The sequence below is a fragment of the Leucoraja erinacea genome, chromosome 8 (assembly GCF_028641065.1).
Source record: "Leucoraja erinacea ecotype New England chromosome 8, Leri_hhj_1, whole genome shotgun sequence".
Taxonomy (NCBI): Eukaryota; Metazoa; Chordata; class Chondrichthyes; order Rajiformes; family Rajidae; genus Leucoraja; species Leucoraja erinaceus.
The window spans coordinates 56,038,016-56,064,259 of NC_073384.1; the positions used below are offsets into that span (position 1 = coordinate 56,038,016).

General features: G+C 38.4%; 1 protein-coding gene across 1 annotated transcript in view; it reads right to left on the minus strand.

The window, feature by feature from the left end:
* Positions 1 to 213: 213 nt before the first annotated feature.
* Positions 214 to 26,244, minus strand: part of kctd3 (potassium channel tetramerization domain containing 3) — a 52,304-nt gene continuing 26,273 nt past the window's right edge. The window contains exons 7-18 of the mRNA XM_055639740.1: positions 23,449 to 23,598; positions 22,137 to 22,227; positions 20,221 to 20,411; positions 13,501 to 13,616; positions 10,862 to 10,949; positions 9,370 to 9,486; positions 8,994 to 9,164; positions 7,776 to 7,931; positions 6,112 to 6,208; positions 5,842 to 6,026; positions 4,375 to 4,513; positions 214 to 2,014 (exon numbers count right to left, since the gene is read on the minus strand). Of these exons, the coding sequence (XP_055495715.1) occupies positions 1,432 to 2,014; positions 4,375 to 4,513; positions 5,842 to 6,026; positions 6,112 to 6,208; positions 7,776 to 7,931; positions 8,994 to 9,164; positions 9,370 to 9,486; positions 10,862 to 10,949; positions 13,501 to 13,616; positions 20,221 to 20,411; positions 22,137 to 22,227; positions 23,449 to 23,598 (2,084 nt within the window). The 3' untranslated portion in view covers positions 214 to 1,431. The remainder of the gene's footprint in view (positions 2,015 to 4,374; positions 4,514 to 5,841; positions 6,027 to 6,111; positions 6,209 to 7,775; positions 7,932 to 8,993; positions 9,165 to 9,369; positions 9,487 to 10,861; positions 10,950 to 13,500; positions 13,617 to 20,220; positions 20,412 to 22,136; positions 22,228 to 23,448; positions 23,599 to 26,244) is intronic.

Here is a 26,244-nt window from a genome sequence, read left to right on the forward strand (position 1 = left end):
CTAGTAATAACTGTTGATAACTTTATCCGATATTTTGACATATCTGACAGAATATGAGAAATGTTATCCTCCCTGCATTGCTGACCTTGCACAAACACTGTGCTGATATGACATTAAAATAAGAATGACTTCACAGGAACAGTTGCTCTGAAAGAGGTAGAAGTGAGTCAAAAATCTATGAATTTGTAAACTTTAAGAAAAAATAACTAGAAATTTCCAACATGAGACTTTGGTGGTTTATTGGAAAAAGTAGAAAATCAGACTGTTGAAAGCAGTGTTACAACATAATAGCCCAAAGATAGCTCCTTCAAGATTTCCAGTTTTTTTGTTACAGATAGTGGAGTGCTTATTGTTTGACAATTGACATGTCTCACGTATGCAACAAATTTGCTATCCAGTTATGTTCAATTTTCCAACCCTTTTCTAAGGTCTAACACATTGAGAATTCAAAGGCCTCTTTCCAATAGTTCCAGTGGCTTATGTTGAGCTTTGTCTTTTAACACACTTGATTGCATAGAACTTAGATAAGCAGAAAAATCAACTTTCATTTAAATACAAGGCCTTCATTATAGCATGAATCTAAAAATAGTCCCAATCAACTTGGATAGGAAGCAAGTAATTAAAGTTATGGCTTATACTAATAACCTGCTCTCTTTCCCATAAATTAGAACAGTCAGCTGTTGGTGATATCAAATGAAAGATTATTTCATTATGATCTCAAGCTGACTTGATTCTGTGTTCATTACAATGCGGGACTTAAGCTCTGCCTGCACCAAAGATTGCCTTTAATTCTACTGGTGATATTGCTAATTCCAGTCAGGGTATGAAATGAAAATTAGCTCAGATGTGTCAAATTTGTAGTACCCATATTCCAAGTACAATTAAATATAGCTCGATATAAAAAATGTTTCAGTAATCTTTTGATGCATATAGTTTATTCATATCTGCAGCATTTTTGACGGGAAATCTTATAAAGAATGTAGCATAATGAATATTTAAGCTCACAAGCTGATCAGCAGTAGCACCCTTGTTTGCACATAAATGCAGTTTGAAGCAATCCAGGGCCAAGAATGCGCACAGATGATGAGAACGATATTTGCACCACTTCAACGTACAGGAATGGACATACGGTGCACAAAACGTTTTAGAAATTAGAGCAAATGACAACGGAACTCTGGCAAATGAAGGCATAACAAGTGAAGTAAAACTTTGAGAGGCTCAGTTACAAGGGACGGAATTCTGTCAGTTTTTGTAACAGAGATTATGCGGGAGTTTAGTGTGCACTCATGCAACCAAAAACAAAATAATACTGACAAATGAAATAAATTCTTAGAACTTAATAGTACTTAGTGTACAAATTTGGTGCAAGAGAATACTGTAGCATTAAAAGTCCTTGTTAGTTAAAATCCAAGTTTCCACTGTAGTGATAATTTATGAACTCTGATCCTGGCACACAGCTTCAACCTTCTTGTGGCGAGGAGAAGTGGCCACTTTAGTCGGTGACTGTGAGGCTGTGCCTTGGGGCTCACTTCCTGCTTCAGCACCAGCAGGGCACAATGCCAACTGCTGGACTGCAACAGTTTTTTTTCTGCTTAAAAACCCTCCTTCAAATGTGTTTTTTTTCTTGTTTTCAAACTTATCCGTTTCTTCATCCGGTATCTTTTTCCTGACTTCAGTCACACCTTCAACTGCTTTTGGAGTTTCTAGTGTCCCGTCCAGACTCCTGCTTCCTCGAGTCTCATTCACTTGGCTCTTTCGCTCACTAATGATAAGGTCTCCAGTTCCAAGTTTCCTTATTTTTGCCTCTCCCTCCAGCTGTAATGAAGACTCGCTCTCAGAACCAGCATTCCCTTTGTCTAATACATTCTTATTGAACGTGAAAGGCTGAAAGTCTCGGTAACTATGGAAGCTTTCTGTCCGCCTTGCTCTCGCCAGCAGTGGGCTCTCCCTGTATGGCCTCACGGAACCATATGTTGCAGTTTCATGAAATGCCTCCGAGGTTTGAAGCTGAAGACTGAGGTAAAAACAAAATGTAAACAAATCAGACTACTTCCCTTGAGCAAAAAAAAATGTCACCAATTACAAAAATGTTACAATATCCATTATTATTGAACTTAGCCAATTATTATCCAAGACCGATAATATTTAATTTTTGCATGATGATGATTCTTTATTTGGGCCAGGATAAGATTTCTGTAGGGAGGCTAGGTCTTACTATGGCAATTGAATGTGACATGGGCGGCACAGTGGCACAGTTGCTGCCTTACAGCAACAGAGACCCGGGTTCGATCCTGACTATGAGTGCTGTATTTACGGAGTTTGTACATTCTCCCTGTGACTGTGTGGGTTTGCTCAGCTTTTCTCCCACACCAAAGTCATACAGGTTTGTAGGTTAATTGGCTTTGGTAAATTTGTAAACTGTCCCTTGTGTGTAGGATAATGTTAGTGTACGGGGTGATCGCTGGTCTCGGTGGACTCGGTGGGCCGAAAGGCCTGTTTCCATGCTGTATCTCTAAAAATAAAAGTCTAAAAAGATACTGCTTGTGGGAGAATGTCTGAGATGGGGAAATAATGTGAAAATAAATTATTTTATTTATTATTTATTTATGTTTTTTGGTTACTTCATACATATTACTTGTATATATATATATATATATATGTCTGTATGCACCTCTAAAAATTGTCTAGGGTATTATTAATTCATTAATTATTAAATATGGAAGAAGGGTTTAGGGAGAAGGGGTGAGATTAAATAAGTTATTCTTCTTCTCACTCCTTTTCGAGCTTGTAAAGAAAAAGTGTTGGACATTTAAATTTTGCTTTATGCTTTTCATTGCTTTGCAAATATTGCCTGGAATGTCCAATTGTTTGACTACTTCGATTTTGTTGTTGTTATTTATTCCTATTTATGTCTTTACTTGTTCGGAACAAATAAACAAATAAATAAAATAAATGAATATTTGGGAAAAAGACATGCAAGTTTGAAGCACACCAATGATTGTGGCCACAGTTGGAGTACTTTCCCAAGACGGTAAGAAAGATGTGTACGAAGGAACTGCAGATGCTGGTTTAAACCAAAAATAAACACAAAAAGCTGGAGTAACTCAGCGGGACATGCAGCATCTCTGGAGAGAAGGAATGGGTGATGTTTCAGGTCGAGACCCTAAGAAAGATGCGATTGAACTGGAAAGGGTGCAGAGGAGATTTACCAGCATGTTGCCTGGGATGGAACATTTTAACGACGGAAACTGAATAGGCTGTGTTTGTTTACCTTGGCAGAGAGAAAGCTAAGGATGTATGTAGCCAATGAGAAATCTTTCCCCTTGTCAATGGTGTTCAAAACCAAAGGACAAAATTTTACACTAAGAAATGGGAGATTTAATGGGGATTTGAGGAAGAATTCTTTTCTCCCTAGAAAAGACTGGTGCACTCATAACATTTAAGTATTTACGTGAGCCCCTGAAGCAGTGAGATGGAGAAGGCTATGAGCTACTTGCAAGAAAAATGGGGTGACACCTTGGTCCAAAGGCCCTTTCCTTTGTATAATATTTTGAATTAAAGAAATAGGACATATTTTTTGCCTCATTGGAGGATGGTAGGATACATGTGGTGATATTTGCAAGGAAAATTGATTTATTTCAATCTTGAAAGAAAGAAAATATAAAGTGACTTTGCAGCATTGATATTACACAGCATAGAAAAATTTTAATATGCAGAATGCCACTGTTACTATTTAGCTACTATCTTGTTTTAATAGTTAATAACTCAAAATAAAGTTTTGAAAATCAAACAAGTATTAGATTCTAGTAATACTCGTCACATCATCTGTGTAGAGAGAGAAAAATAATTAAAATTTCAGATCCATGACATCAATAAATAATAAACCGTCTTTATGCCGAAACATTAATTTACAATCTTCTCTCAGATCAAAACAGGTTTTCAGTTTACAGACTAATGGAAGCAATCTAGTATTGAGTGTTAGTGAGCCGATATGTTTTTCTTGCAAGTAGACCCTAATTCTAACATTTCATTGGATCTTAAGCAGGATAACATGCAATTTGTCATTTCCCCTTCGATACTCTCCCCATCTTGAGCTTTGTAGTGCTTCTAAAACATTGCATGCAAAATGGACAGGAAGTGAGACCCAGCTCATTAATGATCAATTGAGAAGTAAGAATGTTTCACGTGAATTCAGAGCCTTTAACAAAAAAGCTGCCACAGCATTTCTGCTTTGACAAAACAAAAAAAAAAAGCAGTTTAAAGAAAAAGCTCCCCACTTCTAATACCCAATGGAATTGTCTGTTTTTTTCTTGGAAGAATCTGTTCCTGGTGCTAAAGGATAGCAAATAAAATAGTCTGTTTGATAACTATTACCTTGAGCTTGACTCCCGCAGTTTGGTATGTTGTACTAGAGAAGCAGCCGGACTGATGTTGGGAGTTACACAGCGGGATGTGCTCAGATCACACTGATCCAGCAACTTCAGCAGCTCTTCTTCCGTGGGGCCTCCAACATCTACGAGAAAGGATTGATTTTATGAACTGCATGTATCGCTATAAAATGGGCATCAAGAATAACTCCGCAGAGCGCATAATTTAGTTAGCATGGCATTAAAATCTAGCATTAAAATCTACAAAAGTATCTACCTTTATTTCAGCTATACTCATGAAGAATTACAACTGAAAAATATTTGGCTACCGACTCACTTGCACAATATTATCATTTGATGTTCAGCTATAACCATACAATCGCCTCTGTCTGCACGTGATCTATATCCTTCCAGTCCCTGCATATCAGTGTATATCTAAAAGCTTATTAAATGCCACTGTTGCATCTGTGTTCCAGGACACTATACACCGTGTAAAAAATATTGCCCTACACCTCTCCTTTAAACTTTGCCCCTCTTATCTTAAAGCAACGCCCTCTTGTCTTCAACATTTCCATCCTGGGAGAATGTTTCTGACCATCTACCATATATGCCTTATCATTATTTTATTTATTAGGTCTCCTTTCAACCTCTGCCGTTACAGAGACAACAAGTCAAGTCTGTCTAACCTCTCCTTAAAGCTAAAACCCTCTAATCCAGGCAGCATTCTGGTAAACATTTCTGCACCCTCTCCAAAGCCTCCACAACTTTCCGGTAACATGGCGACCAGAACTGCACACAGTGCTCCAAATGTGGCCTATCCAAAGTCCGATAACGCTGCACCATGACATCTTGACTCTTATACTCAATGCTTCCACCCATGAAGGGAAGCACACCATAAGCCTTCTTTACCACTCCTTCTACCTGCGTTGGCACTCTCAGGGATCTCTGCAAGGATCTTGCCATTAACTATATACTTTCTCCTTGCACTCAACCTTGATGTGCAACACCTCACTCACCCTTACGTGGCTTCGCCCATTTCTGTAGCTGATCAATACCCTGCTGAGCCACCTTCACTGTCCGCAACTCCACCAATTTTGGTGTAATCTGCAAACTTACTAACCCGAACCATCTACATTTATGTCCAAGTCAATTATACATTTTGTAACTTGGATAACAAAACATAGAGAACTTGTTTAACGAAAATAAAATAATTCAACAAAACACAAATCAAATTTATCAAGAAGCTGTGGTGTTAAATTTTGTTGGCTTATATAATAGAAACCAGACATTTCTATTCTACACCTGGGAATATCCATATTCTCTGGGGTGTTTTTTGCTGCCTGGATCGTGAAAGTATTGTGTCTAATAGAAATTGAGTAGAAGGTTCACATCTCTGCAGCCAATATCAACAAAAAGGAAAACACTGCAACTCCAAACTGCATTGAAGTTTCTTTGTAACAAGCTTTCATCTCACCTCTCTCTTCCCCTTTGTTTACCATGTCCATGGCCGTTGTCAGGTCCCACATCTGAATACTCCCATTAGCATGGCCTGTGAAGAGGTATCGCCTTGGTCGAGAACCCATCCGGCTAGAGCCTTCACATTCCCTCACTGTAAAAGCGGTTATTGTCATGCCATCCACAGCCTGGATCTCACAAATCCTGCAATCAAAGTAACATTAGGTTTTCTAATTCTATAAATCATTCCCTAAAATGCAATAAGAAACTAGTTTTGCTGATGGATTACCTTTTCCCCGTGGAAGACAAACGAACAAATAGCTTAATCGTGACTGGAACAACTTTCTGGATGAAAACCTGTTGATCATCCCTCTCCCCAAAGGGTCCTATTAAAAAACCCATAAAATAACCAATGGAATATTGAGTTAAGTTGGAAAATGAATGTTAACATTTTTGATTTGGTTCTTAATAGCAAGTTTCTCACAGTATCTGTAAAACTATTATTGCTTACAGGAATTTAGTAAACAAGTTTATTATCTCAGCCGCCTTACTCTTAACAAGACTACTAGCATTGGGATGTTTAAGTACCAGACCTCCAAGTTAAGCTGTCTAATGTTTTAACCCTCACTGAGGATTAACACCAACTCTGGGCCAGAATACAAGATCTTGTTCATATAAATGCGGATTGTAGGAGTTATGATCAAAATTGATTCTAATTTTTATTTGCGACCATCTTAACTTTTAAATGTATCAACTTTAGATATTTACACCATTAAAAACCTCACAGCATTTATTGAAGGCAAAGTTGGAAGTCGAACTTTCAGTCTATTCCTAATTTATTTTATGTAGTTTTTGGTTAATGACCCGATTGTGGCTGGCTCAGGAGCTGACCCTCTGGTGTTGCATTTAAAAAGTCTTACTTCCCTCACACTGCTGAAATCTGTGATCCATCTGAAGAAAGGTCTCAACCCGAAACGTCACCTATCCTGCTGCTTGACCTGCTGAGTTACTCCAGTACTTTGTGTCTTTTGTGTATTAACTGTATCAACTTTAGATCTGTAAAGTTCTACTTTACAGATAAACTGTATCTGCAGTTCTTTGTTTGTACATGACCCTTTCCCACTGAACAAAAAGATATGGTAACACGTAGCAGTTAGATCGGGCTATCGCCTAACCAAAGATCACAGAAATATAATTTAGGAATGCCAACTGACTCATCCATGTTCCACTACTCTGAACAACTCTCCAGTCTATCCCTCCTTCAAACATAGTGCCTAACTAAGAGCAACCCATTTTTATTTTTTGTGTGCACAATTGCCTCATACAAAGAATGATTGATACACAAATGATGAAAATAATTATTGACACAAGTCCATAACAATCACTAATTCGAACCTGTAAAACCTTCTCTTGTCAGAGTAATTTAAAGCAATATTCTGATTTTTTTTCCCCAGTTCATTTACTGAGCTGAAGATAGTTATAACATTGCTATTAGTCCTTTTGTTTTGAACCCAAAAGAAAATAATGTCTTCTGATTTATACAAAGAATGATGGGCGAGCCCTTTATCTGTAGCACAAGGTAGGCAGATTGCATTGTCCCAACTTTGCCATATGTATTTTTCTGGCTTTTCGGTTTGTTATAATTGTCAATATTAAGGCATTTCAGACAAAGGTGTTAATTAATGATTACAGTTCTATAAATCCACATGTACAGGCAATTGAATTCATAATCATACTCAATATATTTTATCATTTATTTGGAATTAGAGTAAAATACATCTTTTTGCACACTATCACTCCAAATCTCCAAAGAATGGTGTCCCAAAGGTGCAAATAATAGATAGGGATCATATTTGATATTCCATTTCTAAGAATCATCTCGTTTTTTTTTATATCCTCAACAATGTTTTTATTTTAACATCAATGGTCTCTCTCATTGACCCACGTACTTACCAATGTCATTTCCAGCTGTATAACTTCCATGGCTCTCAGTTTCCTCCAGTGAAAGTATTTTGAAAGAAGCCAATGGAGTGGATCCCGGTTGTGTGGAGATCATTCCCCTGAAACGAGTGACTGTCCAAGTCCGCACATGGTTGTTATCAGCACACACTGCAAGTAAGAGACCATTAATCATCGATCACTTCCGCCATGTTTTTAAAGAGTAAAAGATCAAAGTAGAAACAGTATTTGACAACGTTAACATTAAATCAAGTACAAGAACAAAAATGCCTTTACTTCACTTCCAAACACATTATATTAGGTTTGTACTTTCATATTTACCATAGATGATTTCTTGCAAAATATTACAATATTTAAACCAATATTTGAAGTTTATTGTAAGTTTAACTATGGAGACATTTCACATACTATGTTCATAAATAAAACAATTCTGTTGAACTTAATGCTAGAGGTTCCATTGTGTTAATTTTTCTTATGAATAAATACATAAAGTTTATTTCCTAAAGTGACTGCACTATCAAAACATGAATCAAGTTTGAGTAATCAGTGCCTTCGTATTTGGCACTGCCACCAGTTTTCACAGAAATAATAAATGTTATTTTCTAAAAATAAAATATGGAGTGGTGTGCTCTGTTTGAAGGATTAATCATTTGAAAGATATTATTGCCATCAGGAGTATAGACTATTTTAGATAGCAGGGATCAGGTTTTGAGGGACAACTGAAGAAAACTGAATTACATCTCAGATGGACTGGTTGAATTGAAATGGAGAAGATTGTGCAGATCATTGGCCAAACTGATCCAGACATCAATTGTGATTGATGATTCAGACATTTGAGCATAACGTTTTGAGTTTCAGATGCAAGAGTATCACCACCTGATAGACATGGAATACATTTGCAAAAAACATTACTGAAGTGGGCAACACTGTTTTAAGAGATAAGTGGACACATTCTCATGCGAAGAAACTCTTGTAGGAAAACACTCTTAGAGATGGCTCAATATTTTTTTAAACTCATGATCTTGTCTTCTAATTTTGGATGTTCTAATGCCTTCCGGTCAAGTTATTGCAAACGCTGCATTATTGAGGATGGGAAAGAGCTTAAGAGGCTTACCACATTAATAAATATACAATATGGAAGGCTGCAAATTTTAATGCACAAATTATCGGAAATGCAGACATAAGCCTCTTCAAATTAATAATAACGTTTACCTGATACCAGATACTTTTCTGATAGCATGATTTTAGTCACTGGGCTGCGATGAACTGTGAAAGTCTGGAAGAGCTGGGGACCTGAACCTACAGTTTCAGGATGTTGCACTATTACACGCACTGCACCAGAACTGGTACCATAAGCAATCTCAATCCAATTTCCACTGACACCTACAAATAAAGCAAAATACATTTGGTGACTATGTACTAGCTGAAACTCACTTACATCCAAAGTTTACAAGTGCAGAGTTATGCAGCCTGTTACAGTTATCTAAGTATTCTCTAGTTTTCATCAGTGAATTATGATTGCACTTGATCACATATGTGATTTTTAAACAGTACTTGATCTTGGGTTGTTCACATGTAACATACATACTTGTTTTGGGAGTGAGGTACACACTTAGTGCAGTGATGGCATCATTGGATGGATCATGATAAAGTTCAGTGACCAGAAGATCATTATCTTTCATCCTGAGAGGAAATTTTTGCATATCTGTAATATTGAATGGAATTAATATCTTTATTAATGAATGATGTAATCCACATGAAAAATACATTAATCGGGGTATTTTCATGCCTAATTTTCACAATGATGCTAAAATAAAAGTCCAAACGTCAAACAACTATTTCATGCTTTATCTTCAATATGGACTTTTGAAGCTGGTAAGAATGCCTCTGATTCAAGGAGTATTCAAGCACAACACAACAGCTGATACATCTCACTGAAATAGCGCCACCAGCCACAGAGAAACAAGGGTTCACCAAATATCTTGTATACTGTCATACCACACAAACACCCGCAGTCATGCAGGATCTTCTCATGACAGCACTACCACTGTGACCACCACACTGTGGCTGCCAATGTGGGCATGAGGATGACTGAGCAGTATCAGGACGTGGAGCCCATCTGAAAGGCCTTAAACCATCTCTGTGCGCAGGACAGCTGGCCAACATTCAAGGGAGTAAAATGGAAGCCAATAGAGAATACCTGAAGTCAGACTATACAACATATCTTGGTCTATACCTCCTCACTTGACTTCATCCAAGGACCCCTGACAGTTCTTTCAGAAGAGGCAGAGGTTCATTTGCATCTCCTCCAACTTCATCTACAGTTCCAGGTGTGGACTCCTATATATCGGCGAGGCCAAGCGCAGACTGGGTGATCATTTTGCTGAACACCTTCTCTCAGTCCGCCTGGTGCTAAACACCTTAATCCGCACTCCCATTTCCATACTGACCTTTTTATCCTGGGCCTCCTCCACTAACAGAGTGAAGCCAAACGCAAATTGGAGGAACAGCACCTCATATTTCGCTTGGGCAGCTTATGAATATTGATTTATCTAACTTCAAGTAATCCTTGCTCGTGCTCTCTCTCTCTCTCTCTCTCTCCGTCCCGCCCCCACCCTAGTTCTCCAATTAGTTTCACTGTCATTCATTTTACTGTTTGTATGCCATATTGTCTCCTTCCCCTCAGCTAACAATGAACCATTATACAGCATCTGCTTTGAACTGTCCTTTCCTCACATGAAATGTTCTTTATTTACACTTCCTTTAGTTTCCTACTAGTTCCGTCTCCCCTGACTCTCAGTCTGAAGAAGGATCCCAACCCAAAACGTTACCCATTCCTTCTCTCCAGAGATGCTGCCTGTCCCACTGTGTTTCTCCTGCATTTTGTGTCTATCTTTGGTCTGAAAGATGTTTGATACAGGCCATGCATGGTTTGAGATAGTACCACAGCAAAAGTATCAGCCTTGTTTGCCTCATCCCTGCCAATGTAGTTATTCATTACTGTGACTCTGTGCCATCACCCATCCATGCTAGTTACTCATCACTACAGGTAGTTAACAGATGATTTGAAGATGTCCTACCTATGTAATATATTGATCCGTTATTACAGCCCAGCAAAAGGAATGTTCCTGCTGTGTCACAGCTGGTGATAGGGACAACTTCCTGTACCTGCAAATTTGAACACAATTTCAAGTGCAAATTGGATCATATCTTTTAAAGTGAAATTTACATTAATAGAAACTAAAACAATGTTATAATAGTGATACTGGATCCAAGCACATGTCACATCTATAGATGGCAGTGTATTTCAGCTCTTAACCATTTGGTCTCATTTTGGTTCTTTTGCCAACCCACTTTATTCTAGGTCCTGTAGTTCTTGACTCTTTCACCAAGGGAACAGCTTCCTTTTAAGATTCAGAGATGTGAAGATATTGCTCTTAATACTTAACATACTTGGGGTGAAGTCAGTTTAACTCTCTCCGATCCTGTTACTTTAAATCTATGAGCCCAGATATGGGCCTTGCTACGTGAAATGCTTTCTCATTATTCACATTATCCAGGCCTCCCATAATATAAAATAGTTTGAATCTCCTTCACCATAAAGGAAATCCAGCTTAATAAAATGTTATGTAAATAAAGCAGCCTAGAAAATTCCACACTTCCAAAAAATTCTCAGTACACTGAACCTTCTCTGTTGCTATCACATCCTGCCTGCAACGTGTCACCCAAAATTCTAGGTGTTGGCTTTGCAGTTTCTACATTTTCACCATGACCTTCCTTCTTCACCACTCTGTCTACCAGCCCTACTATCTCATCAGTGCTGTGTCCATACACAATCCCTACAGCCCTCTAGTCTTCAGTGTGTCCAGCCATCACTTTTGAATGTTCTCTTATATTAGTTATGCTCCCAAATCCATTACCTACACATCTCTGTCATGAACAGTATTTGCCTCTTCTTTTGTTCACCTAACTAGCCCAACGATTTCTTCATGCAGGTTACAGAACACTTCCTCACTGTCAAAACACATGGTTAACTTTTGTGTCATTTCTAACATGTTAATTATGTCCCGTATGCTCAATTTCATACCATAAGGCTAAACATTAGTGCAGAACATGCATCAACCCACACACACTGCACTGTAACCTTCCATCATGAAAGCAGTCAATGACCATTTCCCTTTGCATGATGTTAACATTAAATTTGGATCCAAATATCTGACTAATTTCCCCTTGGGTTCCATTGGTTTTTATGACCCTTTACGGACAGCTGAAAGGAATTTTAATTTTGTTCCTTAGTACCTCCTCAAAAACATCATTCAAGTTCATCAGAAACAATTTTCCCTGTCTTCAATTATGTCTTCAAATTCATGCCTTTAATTAACATGTGCTTCTGTAATTGTTAAATTATACAGTAACTCAATTTGTTTCTCCTAAACATTTACCAAATCGATGTTATGCCCGTAAATTAACATTTCATTTTGTAAAATATTGTTGAATGTGCTATAATTTGCTGCCAGGAAAGGTTCCTTCGCTCCATAGATGCTGTTGCACCCGCTGAGTTTCTCCAGCATTTTTGAGTACCCAAGGTAAACAGATGTCCTTGAGGCATAAAACAGAAACACAATAGTTTCACTATCCATCAAACAGGGGCATAGAGTGGTGGACTTTTCTATCACTTGTCTTTCAGAACCTGTTTCATCTTTAAATTATATTCCCTTCCAATGATTTAATTCTTAACAATTATATCGTCCACATTTAGCAAGTTTATTTCAGCTTGTTAAAGATTGAAAATATATCCGTCGATGTATGTAGACAGACCAATTAATGTTACAGGCTCGAATTCTCCAAAAGTCAACATTGCCTTTCATCCCTCACAGCTTACATCCGGCACAAATTTCAAACTGCATCGACAGCTTGGGCATAATTATTTGAATGAAATGAAGCAGAAGTTTTGGACAAAGGTATTTTAACCTCTTGTACTGACAACACAGCAAAAAAATAATAATAATTTGTGCTGGTGGTGGTATTTTAGCCCCATTATGTCTCACCTACTGAGTCAGCTGTTTTGTACTCAGCAACATTTAAAAAATAAATTCTTCACAGCTATATTTCTAGCATTTGGATACTGCGTATCCTAAGCTATGCAGGAACAAAGGAGATTTGAAGTAGGACATCTATTTACCAGGTGTTTCAGAAGAATTTGGCAAATATCTGCTTATATAACAATGTTAACGTTTTTGGCATGAGGCACTAGAATATGCTTTCAATAAACCTTTGTTTATTATACCAACGTATGGAACATTCAATTCTCCCAGTTTTGCTAGCCCTTGCTGTCTCCTCCCCTTCCTTAACCCTCGAGCTGTCTCCTCCCATCCCCCCGCCCTCGGGCTCCTCCTCCTCCCTTTCTCCTTCCTTCTCCCCCCCCCCCCCCATCAGTCTGAAGAAGGGTTTTGGCCCGAAACGTCGCCTATTTCCTTCGCTCCATAGATGCTGCTGCACCCGCTGAGTTTCTCCAGCATTTTTGTGTACCTTTGTTTATTATATGATTGATTCAGAATGTGAAAACTATTCATTTTGGGCCAAATCGCATTTATAACTTCTGAATGCAAGGTAGCCATAAAAATAACATAGTTCCTTCATCTCATACCAAACTGGTAGTGATGGTATTAGGTTGAACACAGAAATTAAGTTTACATATTCTTTCATTGATGCAGCTTACCTGCCAATGTTGAGTAACTGCATTCCACACGCCCACTTTCCCAGTGTGACTAGTTGCAACTAGCTGATTACCAATGAAGAAGAGTGCATCCACTGGAACACCAAGACTAAACACACCTACAAAACAGAAAAGCAAACATGACTGTTGCTAAATCATCAAACCTTATCCTAGAATTAATAGTTGTGTTAATGCTCTATTACATATATTTTTGTTGATCCTCAAACTCACTAGAGAGCATTGTCACACTTGGCAGTGTTAAATTTCTCACACATAGGTGGCTCTTCCTTTTATTCTCCTCCATTCCATTTCCTTTTCACTTTGCAGTCAATAACACCAGTTAGGATACGTATGAATAAACAAGCCTCACCAATTATACCTGGTTATAACAATTACCACGTTCATAAGCAGTGTATTTGCACAAGGTGCATGCAGGTCTTTAAGAAAACAAGTAAAACTGCAGATGCTGGAATCTGAAACAGAAGCGAAAATGCTGGAAGAACTCAGTCGAGCAGTATTTGTGGAAAAACAATTCACATGTTGAGTATGTGACCTTTCCTTAAACATGGGTATGAATGGAAGGGTGTCAATTTTCAGAAGAGCTGCGGGAGAAGTGAGAGTGGCGAAAGGTTAAGACAGATCAAATGATGAGCATAAGTAATGACATTTGAAAGAAAACTTACAAGAAAGGAAAAGGAGAGAATAGTTTACCTGAAGTTGGAAAATTCAATGCTCATTCCAGAAGATTGCAAAGTGCCTAAACAGAAGATAAAATGATGGTATTCTCATTTGCACTGGGCCCAACCAAGGCAGTGGAAGAAATAGCAGACAGACAGCTCCGAAGAGGAGTGGGATTGAGAATTAAAGTGGCATGCTTTTTCAGACTAATGTAGCAACAACCATGTGGTTGCTCTGTGCACTTTATTCCCCTCAGGACAACACTACTATCATTGTTCACGAGGTACTTTATTTTGGCAGCTTTCACAGCTGCTTAAACAAAACAGGAGAATTAATTCAAATACACAGATGGCCCACGCATCACAGTTCCTTGGGTAAGGGAAATTTGTCCTTACAGATTTCATAAATTATTACCTCAGAATGTGTCATATGAAAAAAAATTTGCTCTTACTGAATGTATGTGAAAAATATCAAAATTTGTTTTCAACCCACGTTTGGTGCATGTACGGATCATATGGTTTTGCCTTATGGAAAATCATGATATGTACCGTTTCCTAGGAATACAACCCTCTTGTAACGCAGGGGTTGCCTGTATGGAAGGAACTGCAAGGGCTGTCAGATTATTTTCTCTGTCTTCCTGCTTTGAATGCTATCAAAGACCACAGTATTCAAGTTCTATGCTCCAGGGTCATTTTTTCCAGTCAGCCCACAAACATACAAGGCCAGTAATAGACACCTTATTTGCATGGTCTTACATTGCATCAACACTAAAGCATAACAACCTATCTGAAATTTTTAAAGGAATATATTCAAAATCCTTCCATTTATATTAACTGTGCCATGAACAAGGCCAATCGGAAAAACATGATTGCAGTATTTGTGGTCCAGCTTTTCTTAAATGTAGATATGAATCACTTACACTATGCCTGTCAAACATTCCCAGAGCACTCAGGAATACCTTCTAATTGGAAGATATTCCAAACTATTAATGTTCATTCGATCCATAATCATACAAGACTTGGTCATTTGCGCAAACGTTATCTATGCATAATTGCATGTAGCAATTTACACCACCTGTGCTCACACCTCTAAACAGATCTAAATGCTTGTTGCTCATGAACAAACAACTGCAAAGATGCATTTCATGTACCTTGTACAAGTAGGGAAAGTGTTTTGATCAGAATCACCACTTCCAAGTCCCGTGCCATCATTGTTTCTCATGGCTTTCCCAAACTTCCTTGCTAAATATGACCCACTTGCCACTTTTCTCCATATCAGTGAGGTAAATCCAAGGCACATGCTTGTGAAATAAATCCAATGTTAGATGTAAAATTTATTCAAGGGGGCATTCATAATATTTGTCATGTTTGATAATGTAAGGAGCTAACCTTTAACAATGGATAAACTATTACAAAGAGGTATAATTTCAGATAAAGTTAAACGTGAGTGGTGGCTGGTTAGATAACCATTGAATACCCAGACACGATAGATGTATTTGCAACATAACCTGGATAGATATAAAAAGTAAAGTGAAGTAGTTGGATTAAAACATAAATCAGGATGTAGTGGAACTTGCCACTGTGTTAACTTTCCTGATCTAATTAAGTTATTAAACAGTTTACACCACTGAAAGAATACAACAACACAGAAGGGTCTTGACCTGAAACGTCACCTAGTCCTACGCTCTATAGATGTTGCCTCACCCGCTGAGTTTCTCCAGAATTTTTGTCTACAACAACATAGGATTATTTTCTCAGTTATTTCCATCCCCACCTTCGTGATAATCAGCAATGGACAATTCCACCATTTGAGGAATTGCGATCTCCCTGTACAACCTCATTGCCAGTAACAAGATATTCTGCAAGGCATCTGTGTATTTGATGCATCCTTGATGCTGCATTCAGTATCCCTTTGCCTCAATACTTTAGCAGTTCAGATAATTCCAAAGTTCATTAACTGTAATGTTTACAATACGTCTATAAATACCTGATCTAAAATCAATCTTGTGCACTGCAATCATATTTGGACTGTTTACATAGCCAATTAACCCAGCAATAACATTATTGCTGCAGATGAATAAAAATCGCTGCAATAAGCATACTGCATACCCAACCCAAGTCCCCAGCACATCAGGAAATCAAAAATCAATTCAAATTTTACCTCCTGAACACAGCAAAAATTGAAACATGAATTCAGCCCTTATTGAATATAATGTCCTTTCTCCCAAAGATGTTCATTCAATTAGCGATGACCAATAATATCATTTTAACTTAGTAGCGCTAAAACTGCACTTTACAGAAATCTCACTTTGCTGTTGCCGATGTTTAAACGTAGCTGGAGTTTTCCAAGTGGCTGCTTTAAGCTTTTCACTGATAACTACCTAACTAAATAACTAGTTTGGCTGTATACAGTTGGAAGTTATAGTGATGTTTTATGCTTTTATAATGATTGCTTACTATCCATGATAATGGGGTGTGCTGGAGAAAATGTAAAGACAGTATTTATGATCCAATATTAAAAAGTGAAAGAATATTTTAGTCTCAGAATAAACCAGGTAGCACACACATCTCGTTGACCATTTTTTTCTGTTGTATATCCATGCAAACATTTTCAACACAGGACAATTTCTCCTTCACTGCAACAAGAGGCTGGCCGTCTTCGGGGCTAAGGCAGCGGTGGCCCGACTTGCTGGTGCAGCGTTCTGGCTTTCGGCGGCGGCCTGGAGCTGATGCAGCGTGGCTCGGAGCTGAGACTGTGGGACCCGGAGTTGGGGCAGCGGCCCGGAGTTGGGGCGGCTGCCCGGAGCTGGGGCAGCAGCCCGGAGCGGAGACTGCGGGACCCGGAGCTGGGGCAGCGGCCCGGAGCGGAGACTGCGGGACCCGGAGCTGGGGCGGAGGCCCGGAGCAGAGACTGCGGGACCCGGAGCTGGGGCGGAGGCCCGGAGCGGAGACTGCGGGTCCCGGAGCTGGGGCGGAGGCCCGGAGCGGAGACTGCGGGTCCCGGAGCTGGGGCAGCGGCCCGGAGCTGATGCTGTGGCGGGCCGTCTCGGAACGGAGACGGCGTTCCGGCTTTCGCGACATCACCACAGAGGTCCGCTGGACTGGAGGGCGGCATCTCCGGCCTGGATCAATCGCCTCAGCGCAGAGGGAGAACAAGGAGGGAAGAGACGGAGACTAAAGACTTTGCCTCCATCACAGCGAGGATGTGCTTGGTGAACTCACTGTGGTGGATGTTTAATTTGTGTTTATTGTATGTTTTGTTTTTATTGGTTCTGTGTATGACTGCAGGCAACATAATTTCGTTCAGACCGAAAGGTCTAAATGACAATAAAGGAATCTAATCTAATCTAATCTATATACTGCATTCAGACAATGAACTTTTATTCCGACTGCTGATTCAGCAATTTCGCAAGTTTATTCTGAAGTAGTGTAGCCTTGCACATTTTAAAATCTGAGCACCAGTTTTGAACCTCCACAGTAGGGCATGTAATAAAAAAGACAACATCAGGCCCTAAAACGTTTAAAAAGTCTAAATGGTGTTTTTCCTCACTCCTGTCTCTCGGTGAAAGTCAATGTCACTGCAGTGTACGGCTTTTCATACTTGCAACATAAGCATTCTTCTTTTAAAAAAAATACAAAAAAAAAATCATTTTCTATCATATACTTTAGGGACATATTGGAAAAAAGTATTTTAAAATCAAAAATCTCCCTTTAAAAGAGGATCAATCTCTTCTGAGCTAAGTTGTGGGGATGTTTCTAGCATTTCTGCAGGAACGTCTACCATGCTTAATTCCACTCTCAGCCTCATGCTCGTCAAGTGTCATAAATATTCATGCCAATTAAATAATGCTACAATTTGCATGAACATCTGTTGTGCAAATTAAGCCTACTTTTACCAATTGTATGTTGACAACTGGTAACTTGTAATAAATTCACCTGGGGAGAGGAACCATCTCCCTAGCCCAGCATAGGAATGACAACCTTACAGGCAGGCACAGTAATGGTGATCACTTACTTTAATTTATTTTCAAAATATGCATTAGAAGCTATTCTGAAATAGATTTGGGTTGACACCTAAATCTGCTTATTTGCTGGTTTTGTCCCTGTAGAAATATCCAGCGCAGTTCATAGCAAAGAAACAATAGATGTCAAAAATGCAGAATCGGGAATTTTCAGAAACTCTGCCCTCTTTAGGAAGCCTTAAATTTAACGGAGAAGTAAACAGCCAGAAAATTCACAAAGCTGAAACACTGCAAAACTGAAAATGTGAATTATAAACAGGAAATAATCAGGAAACTAGCGAGCTGGAGGCTTCTGATCTCATGAAGAAAGTTAAATGAAATATTTTCCTATGGTAGCCCGCTACCTTACCTTGCATGCAATAGCACCTTTTCTGCAAAACTTCTGTTTCAAGTTATCCTGAAGATGCTAAACTGTCTATCCATGGATGGAAGCTCTCTCTCTGATACCTGTCAAATGGGGATTCCTGTCATGCAACATTGTAGAGTGTTTTCTGGCAAAGTGGCAGTCATTTAGCTCAATACAACTAGGCCAATAGTTGATCATATAAAATGTAAAAGCTGCTGCACATACTAATACTACCGTATAGTATTAGAATGAACTAACCTTTCCTATCCTCCACCAGGATTGTGGCCAAGTGCATCTCTCACGCATCTACCAGCAAAATCAGCTAATCTGGATCACAGAAAATCAAAGCTGAAGTATCAACACTACAGCCTCAACAATTCAATTATCCTTAGATTATCAGAAGATTCCAGTTTAAGATAATGTATCCAATTACTGGTGCACAATTGTTCTTACTCTAAATATCATAAAAATTGTCAAAGCTCAAACCAAAGATGCTCTATAATCTTTGGCTCAAACAAGGCAAACCCGTCACAAAAAATGACATGTGAAAAAAAAAAAATGTGCACATTTAAAAAAGATTTACCATTGCTGAAAGTTAATTATTAAGGTAGTATAAAGCATTAGGAGGGTAGTGAGAAGTTCCCATCATTAGCTGTGATGGCTGATGGGTTTTACGCTAACTGCTGCAATAAACAGCTGGTGTCAGGGTTTGGTCAGCCAGGTTTTGAAGATAAATATAAAAGTTGAAAAGTTGAAAACTAGAGAAGCGTGTGATAAAAGGATGGACCAAGGGCAGACTGCCAGATGTTTTTAAGAAATTAAAATCAAATTGCATATACTTGGTTAACTCTGAGCTTCACATGAACAAAGAATTTCATTGCACCCTGGTGTATATGACAATAAACTAATCTGATCTAATCTGTACAGTCTCCTGAATTTAAAAGACTGAAGTGTTTTCTAAATGAAGACTTTAAGCAAAGAAAATTATTTCATAAATCATGTACAGAAAGTCTATTTCCTCCCTGATAAAACCCTAACAAAAAAAGGACACTGTCCTAAAATTACTGACTTGCTTGTTCCACAGAATAGGAAATGAAAACCTGGAACTCTCTTTTCCAAATGACTTGCGAACGCTGGAAAATAAATTTGTACGGCAAAAGATATTCTGGGATATGCAGTAATGATGAGTAAAGGTAACAGTGATACAGATCTTCTGTAATCTAATTAATTTGCAGACCAGCTTTTACAGGATTAAAAACCAATTCCCAATCCTCCTTGCTCCTTGTGGTGATAAAAGTACAGATAACAAAAAATACAAACCACAGACTCATGGACGGATTGGAACTAGAAGACCGATAAAATAACTGCTCGAGGTAATAAAAGTATGTTTAATACTCCAGTGGTAACGTCCTTTCCTCTAACCAGGTTAGGAACACTCACAAGTACGCACCACTTCATTCATGGCTAATTCCCGTTATTTACATTGGATCTTTCACAGGTTATGCTCAAGATCCAGCAAATGGTAAAATTAAGCATCCAAATTAGGTCCTCATTATTGGCTGGATTCATGCCATATTGAAAAGTGTGAAATTGAGTGCATTGTTCGTCTCTTCAAATAGCTGCAGCCCCAAATTAATGAAAAGTAATGTTGTATTATCCCACACTTTCTAGTACATACCGATTTCATTGCCGTTGCCTCCATCCTGAATACTCCATAGGATTATGCTGCTATCCGACGCAACAGCTACCATCTTGTCTTTATCACCAAGAGGACCCCCAACAACTTTAGCATTTACTGCCACTCGCTCGATTGTCCAGTCAAGGTAAGGGCTTGTAAATACCTGCTGCCACCCAGAAGACTCCTTAATTCTAGAAAAAAAAACATTATTTAGTAAGATTTATGTGAATATGCAGATTAATTTACTCTTCTCTTTTAACTATATTTTATTCTTTACTCTCTTGCTCTCTGACAGTAATAACTTCAAGGTAAATGTAATCTGATAATAATTATTTAGAATACATTTATAGTTGCTTATTTATCATCTGAATTGCCTTCATTCCACCTTTAGCAATTGCATGGCCCATCATCAAGTAACTTTATTCTACTCCATGCTGAGTTTCCACATGAACAACAATTATTTTTGGATGGGATACCAAAGAGGACTGAGAACCACAGTAATGACATGCTGCAAATGGGAGTGGAAAGAGGAGTACGTGGAAACTAGTCCCTGATCTCACAGAAAGTCATCAAATGAGACATTCGCTTCTCTTGCCAAAAATGCTGCCTGCTCTGCTGACATTTTCTCTTCTTAATTTGAGAGTTGTTAAGATCTGAGTTGGATTGCTTTTTGCTCACTATCTGCTATGATGACTTAACCAGTCAGTTTTACAGCAATGTAAATGATGTGATTAAATCTCGAATCAAATCCAGAACCAGGAGGAGCTGTCATCCAAAGTGGAACTGGTAGTTAGTTACGAGTCAGTGAAACCGCATAAACTGGCAGTGGTCCAAAGCTGGGCACCAAATAAAATTGGTCCCAGGTTTCAGAACGAGGAGCTCATTGTGATCATTATTCCATTGCAGATGAGTGCTACCTTTAAGGTTTTATTTCCTTTGTGAGGATCATTTAAATAACAACAGATTGCTTTGCTTGGGAACAGGCAGCTGAGGCAGAGCCTTGGGGCTGACTTTACAGAAGCAGAACATCAGATTAATTTTAACTGTAAAAACTAAAGTCAACGAGAAATCTCCCCCCCCCCCCTCCATTAGAGTAACAGTTATTATTGACATTTGCTTCTTATTTAACACATTCTTCTTTAAAACAAAGTTTGAAAATAAATTCCCCCATTCTACAGTTGAATCTGAACTCAACAATTATTGGATTATTAATTTAGGGCTCCCAGTTCATAGTCCAGCAACATAACCACTATGTTACCACACCCACTTAATTTACCTGTGAAGATTTGGGGATATTGCTGAAAGAAATTAAAAAGCTAACATGAGTAAGCTGATGGAAGATTATGGAGCTAGAAATTGACTTTAGAGATGCTGAAAGCTGCCGTAAATTGGCTGTAAATGCCATGGGACATTGGATAATTGTCAAAGCATTGCTGGTGGGCAGAGTCTCAAGATAGCCAAATGCATGAGGCACAACCTCGGAGTGAAACACAAAGTACTGGAGTAACTCAACAGGTCAGACAGCATCTCTGGAGGAAGTGATAAACTGACTTGACAATTCAGACTGTGTGTGAGTTGGGGTGGGTGCAGACTTGATTTGATTAAAGATCTAGAACAAAAATTATTTATGCAGCTCAAGATGGAGACGTGTACTTTCGAGTGCTTCAATATAATTCCTATGCTGTAGTGTCTTATGCTGTGCACTGATATTTTAATTAGGTTGTTATGGAATGTTTTATGCATGACAATTTATATACATGCCAGATCTGCAATAGGAAACTCCAAATGCAGTGTCAGCTGCAGATTACTTATGGACCTTTTTAAAAAACACCTGAGAACAGCAAACTTTGATATCATTTAGTAAATTGATTATGACCACTATGTACAGAATGATAACTGTAATGACTCTCCGGTACCTGTAACAGACCACAAAGTGTGCATAAGCTACTACAATCCAATTGTGATGACCAGCAACTATCAGAACCTTCCGGGGATCAACCACTGTACCTGCCAAAAATAAGACTGCATTATATAATAGAAAGAAAAATCAAAGCCATACATCAAGTATTTCATTTCAGAGGAGATACAAAATCTGTCCACAACAAAAATGATTGAAATTTATATGATTTCACAGCATGATGCAAGGGGCAATGGGACTAATTGACTGCCCTGCTGGGACCTTCGTGGCCCAGTGGGCTGAGTTAGGGTGGACGCAGACTTGATTAGATTACAGATCTGGATAAAAAATTCTTCATTCAGGTAAAGATGGAGATCCTTATGTCTCACAATTAATAAATTCATTCATTCAGTTGAACATCATATTTCAACTGGTTAGCCCACAAGGAACAATGGTACAGCAGTTGGAAACTAGCTTTTGAAAGAACTGACCCATCTCTATTCTGCAATTTTGGAGCAAGTTGCCTAGCAATTCGGAACCAGCCAAATATAGGAGCAGGAGTAGACCAGTCGGCCCCTTGGGCCTGTTCTGCCATTCAGCAAGATCGTGGCTGATTTTCTCGTTCAAATACCATTTTCCAGTCCCATTTTCATATCCCTCAGCTCTATCAATATCTAAATATGATGAACAGCATGTAATATTTGTTCTTCAAATCATAACCCTCTCTCAAGCTGGTACAATTTAATCAGTTGTTAAATCAAAAGAACAACAATAGTTTTTAAAACATCAGATTGTTATTCACAGTACATTTTGAAAACCATCTGGACATTTTCTATTTAAGAAGGAACTGCAGATGTTGGACAATCGAAGGTAGACAAAAGTGCTGGAGAAACTCAACGGGTTCCTTCCCTCCATAGATGCTGCCGCACCCGCTGAGTTTCTCCAGCACTTTTGTCTACCTTGGACATTTTCTAGCCTCTCATGAGGAAGAACTATCCCAAAAGTTGAAAAACAAACAAAAATCCTGCAAGCACAAAAATAATTTGGTGCAACTGTTAAATTGACATATATGGTCAACATTCCATTGCATTTCATATCTGGGTAGTATAATTCAGAACTGTGATAATTCATTGAATCAATAATCTGGGACAAATCTTCCAAGAGCACGTCAATAGTGACATGCTCCAGTTGCAGCAAAGATTGTTACACACGAGGCATATTCAGATGATTCATAATTGCATCAAAACAGGTATTAATCCCAGGGTTTAATGGAAAAAAAAACGTGGGTGTAACTACAATTATAAACAGAGGAAAATGAGAAACATTCTTACCCAATCTAGCAGATCCTTCAGTAGAGATGACACCAGTTGACACAGAAGGTGCTGTATTTGGACGCACAGCTCCTTCTGCCGTGCTTTGTCCCAATTTACTGTCCTGTAAGGCTCCAGACCCCCCAATGCTTCCTTTTCTACTGGGAATAGCTAGCAGTGTTAAACATATCAGTCTTTAACTATTTAAAAATGAAAATACTTTCATAAAACCTAGAAGGGAGTTTTAGTTTCTCATTTATACAACCTTTTCATAGTCATGACAAGTTTGCACTTAACAAATTACTTTCCATATCTCTCCTGCACCCTTCTTCATTGTAAAGAGTGCAAGAGGCCACAGACACTAGTGTAGCACTCCAATATTAATGCTTCAACTTCAAAGATAACTTGCTCTTCTGGTTTGTATTAGAATAGGCCATTTGTGCTTGTCATTCCTCTCTATTCTTTTTTCATCTTTTATTTGTATATTCTGGCCTGTTCAGAACTTCCCAGTAGATACCACAATATAACATTTCCCCGATTTCACAAGATTAGCAACACATTAAAGAGACCATTCTGTCCATCATTTCACCCTATTAGAGATTCTCTTTGTTCCACCCATTGCCCTCCCCATCCTTCTCTGCTATGTGAATCTTCTATTTTCTCAGTTCCTATGAAGCGTCTTCAACCTGATATGTTAATTGGTTTCTCTTTCTCTGGATACTGCATGACTGGCTGAGTTCTTCGAGCAATCCTGTTTTTGTTTCCTGGCTTTTCTCCCCGATTCATGACTCCGATCACTACACCACCCTTCCCCTACCCCCACTGAAGCCTGAAGTGGGTGATTTCAAGTTCTACTCCAAAATTTTAGCATTGTGACCTCTGACATTAGTCTAAACAATCTGTTTTGGGGAAATAAGATCCAATGTCTTCCCTTCAAGCTCTCTAGCCCGATATTTTCTTTTATATTGAAACATAACTGTTTGCACTAAATGGAACTTACTTCCAAAACAGAAATAGAAGTCACACAAAATTCTACCAGCAATGAAATCTCGATATACTGAGCAGATTCCCATGTTAACTTACACTTTCCAACTGATTTGCCTCCATTGTTCCCCTGCGGCAGTGTTGCTAGTTATGTCTTAACATCTTAAATTGCTCAACAGTGACATTAAGTGGTCAGTTCCTCTATCTGCATGCATATTAGCAGGTAACATTTATAATTCAATATTCTATTCTTTGTTTTAGCATCAATTATTCCACATTAACAATGAATTTCTCTATCACATCGCCATCTATAGGAAAATCTTTTTAATGTTGAAGCCTTTTTAGTTTAATTCAAACATTTCATTGAAGATCCTTTGTCATCTTATTCACAGCAAAATCCAATATAAAATTGAAAGCTCAGTGCAAATTATTTTTTTTTTGTTCATAAACAGAGCAAAATAATCTAATTTTTAACCATTAGGTACAGACTCAAAGGAATACACTGTTATAGAGACAGAATTTCATGAAAGCCTCCATTAGAATCCCTGAAAATCATACAAATGAACAATGGAAATAACCAGAAGTATTCCACTGGAGATGGTACATTTCTGACATTTATAACCCAGCTGTGACAAAAACATAATTATCACTAAACACTAGTAGTTTCTACATCTGAACTAAGCAAGCACATACTTCTGTACTCCCCTATATATGATTGAGCTCCCATTACTTTATTAAATTCAAAAGTCTAACATGTCCTATGAATGTCTGAAATAATTCTCTTTCTCTCTCTTTCTCTCTTCGCCTCCTCTAGTAATTGTTAATTATTCCTTTTAACCCTCCTATTTGTTTTCAATATCATTATTTACAATCATGTGGAGGTCATGGTTAGCATTTAGAGTGGTTTTTGTGTATTTTCCACCATAGACAAAATCACTTTATGAACATTTGTAAAAAACAGAACCTGTTCATAATCTGGGGACTACCTGTATAATGTGCTCAGTTTAAAAGATTTTAAACTAAAGGAACCGAAAGCTCAAATCAAATTTATATTATTCATGCACCCATTTGATGATTTAATACTGACTTTTATCCTCAAGTCATAGAGTAGAACAGCACAGATACAAATCCTTCATCCCACCACATCTATGCCAAACATCATGCCTGTTTATACTAATCCCACTTGACCGCATTAAACCCCTATTCCTCTATGCCTTGTTCGTGTAAATACCTGAGCAAATGCCTCTTAAATGTTACTACTTTTCCCTCCTCCATGTTCCCTGGCATCTCATTCCAAATACCATGTATTCTTTATGTGAAAACTGTACTCCTCAGATACACTTTAAACCTCTTCCCTCTCACCTTAAACCTCATGCTTACCAAGGGAAACAGACCCTGGCTATCTGCCCTATCTAAGCGTCTCATAATTCTACATACCTCTATCTACAACTCTTTCATGTCACCTCAGCTTCCTTCACCAGAGAAAACAGACCCAGCTTCTCCAATCTTTCCTCATAACTCATGCCCTCCAATCTAGGCAATTTTGCAACTTATCCTGGATCCCATGTGTTCTACCAGCCTACCATGCAAGTCTCGTCAAAGGCCTGCTAAAATCCATGTAAACAACATTCCTCTATCACCTCTTCAAAAAACTTAGAACAAATGAATGAGATAATTAAGACACAAAGCCGTGATGACCATCCCTCATCATTCCTTGTCTTTCCAAAAGCAAACAAATCCTGTCCCTCACAATTCCTTGCCGTAATTTAACCACTATAATTACAAGGTTCACCAGCCTGTAGTTTTCTGATTTATCCCTGTTACCCATCTTAA